At 42.5% G+C, this 12,324-nt stretch overlaps 1 protein-coding gene across 1 annotated transcript in view; it reads right to left on the bottom strand.

The window, feature by feature from the left end:
* The window catches only part of LOC126267080 (probable cytochrome P450 301a1, mitochondrial), a 158,970-nt gene that overhangs the window by 96,520 nt on the left and 50,126 nt on the right, over nt 1-12,324 (bottom strand). The window contains exon 4 of the mRNA XM_049971943.1: nt 4,338-4,450. Coding sequence (XP_049827900.1) covers nt 4,338-4,450 — 113 coding nt within the window. The remainder of the gene's footprint in view (nt 1-4,337; nt 4,451-12,324) is intronic.

The raw sequence follows: 12,324 nt of genomic DNA, 5'->3' as shown, positions 1-12,324 counted from the left end.
TTCATTAGTGCTCTGTTATTCTAGAACAAGACACTTTAGTCCCACAATTAAGAAAACACGTCTCTCAACTCCCACAATAATTTTTTTCCTACCCTTGATAAAAAGAAATTATTACATGTATGGTATAAAAATGTTTCTAGGACATATTACATTTATCACCTACTATGGAAAGCTTTTCCGTATGAATGACTATTCTCCATAAACGGCAGTCTGAATGTAGCTCTAGTTTCTACACACCAGGTAGTGCGGTGAACGTAATTACAACTTCGGTATCAACTTAGTTTTTTACAATGTATCTATCTACATACATCATATTCCGGAAATCACCAAACAGTCCTTGGTGGGGGATACGGAGGGAACTTGTGGTACCAGTAACTGATGCCCAATTCCCTGCTTCATTTGCGGATGGCGCGTGGGAAGAATGATTGTAGGTAAGTCTCTGCACGAGTACTGGCTCTAATTTTTCAAATTTTCTCATCGTGATTTAACGAGATGTGTTTGTGAGGAAGTAATATGTTGTCATATTCTTCCCCGAAACTCTCTCTCTCTAGAAATTTCAATAGTAAACGTTTCCGTATTGCACGACGCCTCTCCTGTAATGTCTGCCACTGTAGTTCGTTGAGTATCTCTGTAATGCTCTCGCGTTGAGTAGAAGTTCCCGTGACGAAAGGCGCCACTCTTCGTTGGATCTTCTCTGTCTCTTCTGCCTATCCTACCTGATAAGGATCCCAGATAGATCAACAGTATTGAAGAACCGGTGAAACAAGTGCCTGGAACCACGCGACCGCTACGGTCGCAGGTAGGAATCCTGCCTCGGGCATGGATGTGTGTGATGTCCTTAGGTTAGTTAGGTTTAAGTAGTTCTAATTTGTAGGGGACTGATGACCTTAGAAGTTAAGTTCCATAGTGCTCAGAGCCATCTGAACCATTTGAACTTTACGGTAAATATAGTTTCCAGAAATATGACATCAACAGTGTAGAAGTGCAGTAGTGCATTCCTTTTCCTGTATATGAGCGATATGTTAGTTTTATTTACGTTCGAGGTCAACTACCAGAGCCTGTACCATTCATCAGTTCTCTGCAGGTCATTCTTTAGATCCATACCGTCTTCTGGCGTTCCTTCCCCCTCCCCCCCTTTCCTCTAACTCTCAGAAAAGGCAAACCATACATACCTAGTGTCGGATAACTCCCAACTTCTGCAACTGTAATTAAAGTCTTATTAAGACCAAACGCGTTTCGCTTTATTCTAAAGCGTCTTCAGTAGTCATGTTGTTTGTGGTTTAAATCATTCTTCCTTTTCTTCCACGTGTATGCGTAGGATTTTAGCACACACATCTATTTAGTACAGTGAAAGTGTTGTGTGTTAAAATACAGCACGTACACGTGGAATAACAGAAAGAATGAAGTAAACAACAAAAAACTTGACGACTGAAAATGCTTTAGAATAAAGCTAAACGTATTTGGTATTAATAATATTTTTATTACAATTGCAGTGGACAATAATTAACCTGCTCCATTAAGTTTCGGGAATGCAGCCGCATGAATTCTGCTTCTTCTAATATTTCGGCTGTATACCTTTCAGCCATCTTCAGAGAGAGCCGTACGACTGACGCTCCAGCGCTCGCTCCACCCTTTTAAACTCGCGAACCGCGCCACTGCGCATGCGGCCACAGATAAACAAGGCGCCAGTGAAGTTAATCGGCGTCAAAGACGTACAACATATGCGTGAGTTACGTCTGTGGCTGCGCATTCGATCCATGCTGGGAGGTCGATGTATTACTGGGAGCTGAACTGTAGCGACGTCTTTGTAAGTTCCATATTGAAAGTGCCGGATTCCATGATTTATCTAATGTGAAACCGCTGTCTCTATTAATTAAATTGTTCGTCAAGCGGATTTCAATGGCCTCTTTTACTACGGAGTCCCAGAAAGACGAAACAGAAGTCAGAATTTCGACATTTTCATATACCATAGAGTGACCAGAATCAATACAATGTTCTGCCACAGCCGATTTACTGGGTTGTAAAAGCCGAGTGTACCTGCGATGTTCCGTACACCTCTCTTGGACTGTACGATTCGTTTGTCCGATATATGAAAGGCCACATTCACATGGTATCTTGTAAACTCCAGGCTTGCGGAGTAGTAAGTCATCTTTAACGGAACACAGGAGTGCAGCCGTCTTCGCCGGTGGACGAAAAATCACTTTTACTTTATGTTTAGTGAGGATCCTTCCTATTTTGGATGAAAGGCTTCCCACATACGGCAGGAAAGCCATGGATTTAAATGTTTCCTCGTCATCTTCTGCATTCCTTACGGACACCTTAGGTTTTATTTGTAGTGCCTTACGTATCTGTTGTGGAGAATACCCGTTGTCCTCAAAAACTCTCTTCAGATGTAAAAGTTCGTCTTTTAAACTACTTTCATCAGCAATGACGTGTGCTCGGTGTACCAAAGTTCTTAGAACACTACTCGTCTGCGAAGGATGGTGACAGCTATTTGCATGTAAATATAAGTCCGTATGGGTCGGTTTCCGATATACTGCATGACCCAAAGTGCCATCTTCTTTGCGCCGTACCAGGACATCCAAAAATGGAAGACATCCCTCCTTTTCCACTTCCATTGTAAAATGAATTTGTCCATGGATGGAGTTCAGATGGTTTAAGAAGTCCTGCAATTTGTCCTCGCCATGGGGCCACACTACGAAGGTGTCATCAACGTACCTCCAAAAAACTGTAGAGGACTTCGAGGAGAAGGCCCTGGAGTCTGCTATTTTGAAGCCTACAGTTTTTTGGAGGTACGTTGATGACACCTTCGTAGTGTGGCCCCATGGCGAGGACAAATTGCAGGACTTCTTAAACCATCTGAACTCCATCCATGGACAAATTCATTTTACAATGGAAGTGGAAAAGGAGGGATGTCTTCCATTTTTGGATGTCCTGGTACGGCGCAAAGAAGATGGCACTTTGGGTCATGCAGTATATCGGAAACCGACCCATACGGACTTATATTTACATGCAAATAGCTGTCACCATCCTTCGCAGACGAGTAGTGTTCTAAGAACTTTGGTACACCGAGCACACGTCATTGCTGATGAAAGTAGTTTAAAAGACGAACTTTTACATCTGAAGAGAGTTTTTGAGGACAACGGGTATTCTCCACAACAGATACGTAAGGCACTACAAATAAAACCTAAGGTGTCCGTAAGGAATGCAGAAGATGACGAGGAAACATTTAAATCTATGGCTTTCCTGCCGTATGTGGGAAGCCTTTCATCCAAAATAGGAAGGATCCTCACTAAACATAAAGTAAAAGTGATTTTTCGTCCACCGGCGAAGACGGCTGCACTCCTGTGTTCCGTTAAAGATGACTTACTACTCCGCAAGCCTGGAGTTTACAAGATACCATGTGAATGTGGCCTTTCATATATCGGACAAACGAATCGTACAGTCCAAGAGAGGTGTACGGAACATCGCAGGTACACTCGGCTTTTACAACCCAGTAAATCGGCTGTGGCAGAGCATTGTATTGATTCTGGTCACTCTATGGTTTATGAAAATGTCGAAATTCTGACTTCTGTTTCATCTTTCTGGGACTCCGTAGTAAAAGAGGCCATTGAAATCCGCTTGACGAACAATTTAATTAATAGAGACAGCGGTTTCACATTAGATAAATCATGGAATCCGGCACTTTCAATATGGAACTTACAAAGACGTCGCTACAGTTCAGCTCCCAGTAATACATCGACCTCCCAGCATGGATCGAATGCGCAGCCACAGACGTAACTCACGCATATGTTGTACGTCTTTGACGCCGATTAACTTCACTGGCGCCTTGTTTATCTGTGGCCGCATGCGCAGTGGCGCGGTTCGCGAGTTTAAAAGGGTGGAGCGAGCGCTGGAGCGTCAGTCGTACGGCTCTCTCTGAAGATGGCTGAAAGGTATACAGCCGAAATATTAGAAGAAGCAGAATTCATGCGGCTGCATTCCCGAAACTTAATGGAGCAGTCTTTGCGCCGCGAAAACTTGAAGATTCACAATAATTAACCTATACAACTCATATATTTGCAGCTGAAGAGAAAAGAGGCCGAAAACAAAGAAACAAATATTGTATACTCAGGTGTTTTCAGTTCAAGAATGTGATTTGAAAGTTGTTAGGCCTGTTTGCAGTTTTTTTATAGCTACTTACAAGTCATTATTCGTCTTCCCAGGTTTATCCCCGTCCTTCTACAAGCTATCGTATGGATTCCCTTGATCGTCTGTACGTGTTGTCGAGCATTAGAGCTGCTTCCAGTGCAAGTGGCGGAAGCTTCGAATGTTCCGACACGCACAGTGTAGCCTACCTGAAGATGACGCCGATGTCGCCCTGGAACCAGTCCCTGCGCGTCACCGTGCGGTAGTACGACACCGACTGGATGGAGCCCCGCATCGGCCACGGACCCTCGTAACGGTATATCTGTGGGCACACATCCAGTGAACATCAGCGGAGGCCGCTGTCCCAGAAAATATGCCACAGTGTTTCACTGGTCAATGCTACATTGATACATTATTTGCGCTTCAGAAACTTCACTATCATAGCCTCATCTGCTGCTCGAAGACAAGAATACAACGCAGCATTCACATTTAAAATCTCGATTACTTATTGGACGTTCTGAAAGGACGCTGCTCTGCAAAACTTGAAGATGAGATAAATAAAGTACTGTAACACATTAATTACTTGGTGGAAATGAACGGACTGCGGGATCATGTTGCCAGAGGGCTCCCTGTCGCGTTTAGTAAGCTAGATGTCGGGCAAAGAGACCACGCCTACGCAGTGGGCGCGTCACTGCCAACTACAGAAGTACAGGATGGCGCACGAAATGTGTTACCATTTTCTTTTTGAATATGAACTTTATTGTTAATACAGTGTGATAGGAACATATACTACAATGAGGAGCCGTCCATGGAGATTTGTTTTAACTCAGCACTTGCTCAAAATGTCCACCATTTCGTTTCCTAACTTCCTTCAAACGAACACTGAAGTTAGTGATTACCCCACATGTCTTCCGTAATTTGACTGCAAGCTTGAAAAATAAGTCTTCTGAGCTCTATTTAATCACTTGGACGTTCCGTGAATTTTTTTTCCTTTAGGTACCCCCAAAGAAAAAAGTCACATGGATTGAGGTCTGGACTATTGGAGGGCCAATTTTATCCGTCATTAAAGCGACCTGGAAACCTGAGTGAAATGATCCGCATGTCGAAATGCTCGTGTAAAAACTCCAATACATTGTTTGCAGTATGTGGCCTTGCTCCATCTTGCATGAACCACTGCGTGTTGAAGGGTAAGGCAGTAGCAAGAAGCTGTGGAATGAAGCTATTGTGAAGCATGCTCAAATAACGCTCGCTGTTCACAGTTTCTTCAAAGAAAAAGGGTCCAATAAGTCCGTGACTGGAAATTGCTGCCCGCGCTGTAATCCTCGGAGCGTAATGTTGTCGTTCATGAAGCACTTACGGGTTTTCAGTGGCCCAAAAGCGTACATTTTGTTTGTTAACCACACCGTCTAAATGAAAATGCGTCTCGTCTGAAAACCAAATGTTGTTGGGAGTTTCTTCCCTATCCTCCGCCCACTGAGCAAACAGTAGTCTCTGCTGCTTGTCTTCTTCAGTGAGCTTCTGTGCACAGGTCATCTTGTATGGGTACATATGGAGGTCACTTTTAAGAATGCGTTGAACGGAGCGTCTGGATATTCCCAGTTGCACTGTTGCCTTTCTACACAATTTCCCGGGACTCCTCTATGCAGCATCTCGTACCGCTTCAATATTCTCCGACGAACAAACAGGCTTAGGCCGAGGTCGCTTCGCTTCCAATACTGTTCCCTCCTGTACAAATTTATCGTACAACCTATGAATAGTCTTCTTGCAAGGCACCCATCGTGTGTTAAACTGTTGTCGAAAACGCCTCTGAGTCACAACAAGGCTTTTCGTTTCATGAAAAAGTAAGACAATTGCCGATCGTTGCTGTGTCGTCAGTCTTCCATTGTCAGCCATTGCTGCTTACTAGTCTCGTAGCGGCAGTATCGTGAATTACACGTCATTTCGTAACTCATTTGTTTTTCCAAGCTCTTCTGGTATTGCTGTAGAGATCCCAGTGGGATATCTAATGGACGTCGTAAATTGTGAAAGAAACAATTGGTAACACGTTTCGTGCGCCACCCTGTAGATAATCGCTGCGTTGTGCAGCAGGTAAGAAGGGACCAATGTGAGGGAGCTGACGCATTTCCAACCATATTTAAGAGGACTACATCTTCTGCACTGGTGTCAAGAACGAACAGACTGGAGCAACTAACGGTATGGTTGCTGGCGTGAGAGCTGATTAAGTCTGAGTAGTGATTCTGGACGTACCCTCAAACGACGACAGATAGCAACACGTAATGCACCGAGCTACGTAGCCGATCGTGATCGTTTTGGTGGTCCAGATGTGTGGAGATATAATGTAGCATCGGCGTACATATCTCCATATCTTCGAACATGGTACACTCACTGGTTAATGTTGTTGGGACATTGTTCCCCTTCATCTTGTGCTTCTTTTCAGGGGTACATCCGACCATGACTTTAGTGGAAGACCATGAGGCCCCATCAGTGGCGGCCCAAACGTTGACAGGAAATCACTGTTGATGACATAATTTCACAATTTCTGGGGGATTCTCTACGGCCCATACTTGTTGTTACAATCTGATAAAGTTCAAAAGAAGCATCGTCCGTGAACAGCAATTTGCTATAAAGTGAGAGTAGACACAATGTTGAATGTACCATTCTCAGAAGTGTACCTGTGCAGGAAGATCCTCTGCTGATAGTGCCTGCAATGCTGTACATGGCACGTATACAGCAGGTTCTCATGTACCACTCTTCAGACAGTCGTATGGTCAATATTACTTGTTACAGCTAATTGTCTCACGCTGACACTAAGGTTGTCATCAACTGCACGAAGAAGTTCCTCCTCCAGCTGATGTACCCTCGTCCTTCTAACGCTTCCCCATTCGCTCCCTAAAACGACGACCAGTTGTTTCAAACGCCCCTCCTGTCCGAGTACCGTCGTTATGGAAATCTGTCTCGAAGCAAACGTTGAGCACCACGGCCACTACCATCATCCAATCTGTACAGTAAATAGGAATATGACAACTACGCACAGTCTGTACAGGACACTAAAGCAGTTGATGTTACGTGCTGGATGCTAGTAAAGCAATGAAGTTACTCGCATGTCAACACAAGTAATGAAGCTAGTCGCATGTCAACACAAGCAACATGTCAGCATTACCTTCAGTTGGAACAACGAATACTGACGGTGAATCTAAGAATTATAGCTTACAGTACATTCTAACCAAACGTAACCAAGAAGATATTCCGAACATTTCATGTAAGAAAACGTTTCATGTACTGCTGCTACATTGTGTTTCTTTGTGTTTCACATGATTAATGCGATTACAAAGAGAATTAGAAAATTAGCTCTAACATGGAAATAAAGCGTTTCTCGACCCATGTCCGTAAACACATTTTGTTGTTCTATGTGTGAGCGATGTATCCTGAAAGTTCGACCATACCTAGACCAGACAGTGTTTCATATCGGCGAAGGACAAACAGGCCGCACTCGCAGGCACTATAAAACCTATGAATAAAACGTAGAGTGTGAGAATGATGTTCCCTCTCCGGTCGCATCCAGCCTAACTGATATAGTCGATGGCTTCTTACAGGTAAAGAGTAAGCGGTCTGCAGGTATGGGATTATTATTTGACAGATACAACTGACCACACCTTGTACATGTGAAATAGTCTTCCTTGGTATGATCGGACGATCCATCAATAACGGGATCATCTAGCATGAATAATATTGCTGGTTGGGAAACGTCCCCTTAGAAAAATTATACATAACTGTGCTTAAACTGACACACAATATTTTTTAGCGCAACGCAATCTGACTTTCAAAAATGCCTACAAAAGAATGACCCTGACTAACATTAACCTATACCTTTCACAAATCACTTACCTCACCAAAAATCTTGGTGACTCGAACTACTCCAATACAGCGAGCGCCACTACTGCCAGCTAAATAAAAGATTCAAACTACTGAAGGCACTAACTACTGATAGGCATAGCTAGCGAATGAAAGATTTTAATAGAGAACAAACAATGTATTTACCTTAATAGTCATAATATATATAGCAGTTCATCACATCCATTCTTACAAGTTTCAAAACTCCGCCATCTCTCTCCCCACATCCACTACTGCTGGCGGCTCACCTCCAACTGCGCAACGCTACGCGCCGCTAACAGCCAACTGCCCAACGCTACAATGGCGAGTATCACAACAATGCCAACCAGCCACTGACTGCACACAGCACAGCCAGTGATTTTCATACAGAGGTGATGTTACAAATAAAAAAACCTAAACAGCCTACTTACAGTTGGAACGAGTGGAGAAATATGCCCTGGCAGTGTACGCACTCTGTGAGACCGACCACGTAATAAAATTCAGCTGCACGCAGTTCTCGCTGTGGAGAAGAACTGTCACGGCCTTTTGTTCAAGGACGCCTTCGAGGTTCTCAAGAATGACAGTATGTTCAACATAAAATGAACGGAGGCCGCTGGAGTGCACGACCTTTGCAGATAACAAGAGAAGAATCGCAGCAGTAACGACGAGCGAAAGGCCCTCAGACGCTGATGCGGTGAGTACGTATATTTTTAGGCCACTGGTTCGACTCCAGACTATTATCAGCAATGGAGGGAGGAAGCGCAACAATGCCAGCCACTACTGCTGGAGATATGTCAAAAAAACCGCTGACTTGTCGGACGAAGATCCGAAGTCGAGAGCCAGTAGGTAAGCCTCAAAAATTTTAAACTCATGATTATTCAAATTAGTGGGTAGAATACGACTTAGAGAAGAATACAATCCACACAACCCCAAAAATAACAAATACAAGTATGTAAGAATTATCTTACAGAGCTTGTGGATTTGTTGGATGCCGAGTAGAGTGGCATTAGGAAAGGTAAAGCCACGAAAGGGGTATCTCTGAGTTTAATTATGTTTTGTAATGGAAAAGACTTAAGAAACGTCAAGGCACTAATTCAGTCTGTCTCCTCCACTGTTTAGTCTGCACATTAAAAAATGGAGGACGGAAATGAAAATAAATGTTGAGAAATGGAATTAATAATCAGGGCGCAAAAACATCTGGGCTAATATCCGCTAAAGATTATACTATTATCTGCGAAAGTGAAGAAGAGTTAGAGGATTTTTGAAGGACTAAGCAGTGTGCTGGGAACACAACACGAACTGAAAGTAAACCAAACCAAGACAAAAGTACTGAGTGCCTGCATGGAGGGGATTAGCGACAAATTTAATTTCAAGATTGGGGACCACGTAATAGATCAAGTGAATGAATTCTGCTACCTGGGAAGAGAAATAGCACGTGGCCTGAGAAGAAAGGAAGACATGTGACATAGACTATCATAGGCAAACAGAGCATTTCTAGGATAAGGAAATCTACTATGTTATATTTACAGTTTTCTCTGAAACTGTTAAAAAGAGCATTCCTAGGATAAAGACGTCTACAATGTTATACGTCCAGTTTTTTCTGAAACTGCCACGCAACATAGAAAACGAACGAAGTTTCAGATCGTTTACACTGAAGACACTCGCCGCTAAGATAAAATGTAGTAAAGACTTGTTATTGAATGATTGATGAGATGAGTCTTGCTGTTCTAGAGAAAGTCGTCTCCACTTGAGCGCTGAGTACAGAGAGAGACCTGAACTCAAGAGTTTACAGCCACTGCTGCCGCCGCGTTTATTTCCGCCACGAGTTTGGTAAGATGGACAACGTTGCCATCGCCAATTCGTGGAGACGTAGCATTAGTTCACTCCATTGAGGAGCCATTAATACAGTTTTAATGCTTCGCAGCCAGATAGTTGCTTTCAGTATGAACTTTGGCGATCTTACTGGTGTTCGGTCCTACTTTTCCGTGTCCTTCCTGTAATTGACTAACCATGCTTACAGTCACTGGTCATGTTCGTGCATTAGTCGCATAAATTTGCCTTTATCGTGCTCATACACCTGTGCCACAGTTAGAATTCACCATTAGAGCCCCTTGCCCAGACATTAAGTGTCCAATTGTTTCTGTCAGTGGGTAAGTCATGTGTTTTGTTTTTTGATAATAAACCTGATTGCTACAATGACCACTTGTTTCTGTTATAGATTAGACGATCCTTCCTCTCTTAGATAAGTCTATGTGCATGATGTGTTACTCATATTGCCATGCTTGTTCGGACCAAGCCTGTTATCATTCAGTAAGATGTCTCCATTGAACAACATTATTATTTCCTTTAATTCGTCTGTACGATCTTATCGGGTGCTTCCCTTCTCTATAGAGTAGATCGGACCTAGCTTCATTAGGGATATGCAAAGCAGCACAACCGACAACACACAACTAGTGTCAAACAAAGGCGTTGATATGAGACATATGTTTCTGAAAATGGACATCCGGAGTAAGCTTTGCTTGCAAGTGAATCATGAACTTTGGGAAAACATGAAAGGAAGAGAATCCAAGCGTTTTAGATTTGCATATCTGAGGGATGCTGAAAATTAACGCGTTTGAGGAGATAAGAAATCAGAATGTTGGCAGAATCAGTGAAGAAAGCAAAATATTTATTTATTTATTTATTTAACCTGATCAGATTAGGTCCATCAGGCCCTCTCTTACATCGGACCAGTGTTTCACACATGCAGCATTTCACACATCAGAGTTACATCATGAAAATACTTTAAATAAGAAAATTAGATTACTCTAGTCACAATATGAATAAAGAATAATGACTAAGACGTAATAAAGTGAGTACTGGCGGTATTTTTAGAACAGGTGCAATACATACAAATTATGATAAAAGTAATAATAGTAACAGTAAAAAAAATAATAATGATAAACATGAGAAAAATGGGCAATAGTAATGAAGATTTGTGCAGATGTACATTAATATCTTGGTGTGTAAAGTAGATGTTTACTAGTATAGCGAGTTTTTGGGGAAGGAGACTTAAGGAGGGGGAAAGAGGGAAGTAATGAGGTGAAGTGAATTCGTGTACAAAGGAAAGCATTACTGTTGCTTAAGTAGATACTTTTTTTGAAGCTGGACATGTTTTTAAGTTCTCTAACATACCGAGGGAGGTTATTCCAGAGTTGGGTTCCCACCACTGTAGAGGACTTGGAGAAGGTGACTGACGATGCAGTGAAACAGAGAGGATTTTATTATGATGGGAACGTGTGTTTCTGTCATGTTGTTCAGACATAAGCGTTAAGGACGAGAAGAGATATGAGGGACAGTGTACATTTATAAGGCAGTAGATGAGACAGAGTGTATGGAAATCTCTGCGTTTGTCTGCACACAGCCAGGACAATTTTGTATATGCTGGTGAAATGTGACCAAAACGTCGTACGTCACAGATATATCGGATGCAAGCAATCATGACCAGTTCCAGACGTGGCGAGTTTTCCTGAGAGAGGCCTTGTAGGATAATATCGCTGTAATCAATGATTGGGAGTATAAGCGTTTGTACTAATTTCTTTTTAAGACCGAAAGGGAAGAGTTTTTTATATTTTTGTAGGACATGAAGGGATGCTGATGCTTTTTTGCACACTGCGGTTACGTGCTCTGTCCAATTTAGGTTTTCATCTATTACTACTCCCAAACTCTTTGCTGAGGGAGAGAAATTAATATTTGTTCCATTTAGGATAAGTGGTGGTACGGATTCCCGATGTTTTGGGCTAATGAGCTTAGAGTGACCAACAAGTACCGCTTGGGATTTGGATGGGTTTAGTTTTAGTTTTAGTATTTGATAATACATTAGTTAAGTTATGGTTGACAGTGTAAGCAACATAAACATACAGGTTAGTGGCAGCAAGATTAGACATGATTTAGCTTCTAAAGCACAGGCTTTCGAGTTCATTAATACTGCAAACTGTTCTCTTTCCGTTTTCGGTCTTAACCATTATCCTGCCGTCATTTGTCCATACATTCTGTAGCCCAAATTTCGAAATCGCTCTCTTCAAAATGTTTAGTCTTTCAGATGTTAGATCCTTGCGCACTGTCAGACCCGACTTCGCGAGATTCTTTTTTCCTCTGAAGATTTCAGATCTTTTCCTATATGACACAAATTTCACTATTATAGGTCTTGGTTTAGTAGAACCTGGCGACCTACGACCCACTCTATGACTTCTGTCAATGTCACTCAGAGTCACCTGCACGCCTACCTTTTCTTGGACAAGGTTTGTCACAAGTTCATCTGTGTTCTCGCTGCTGCTCTCTGGAATG

This window comes from Schistocerca gregaria, chromosome 4 (assembly GCF_023897955.1).
Source record: "Schistocerca gregaria isolate iqSchGreg1 chromosome 4, iqSchGreg1.2, whole genome shotgun sequence".
Taxonomy (NCBI): domain Eukaryota; kingdom Metazoa; phylum Arthropoda; class Insecta; order Orthoptera; family Acrididae; genus Schistocerca; species Schistocerca gregaria.
Note: the sequence above shows the minus strand (reverse complement) of the source record. Positions and strands in the feature narration are given on the sequence as shown.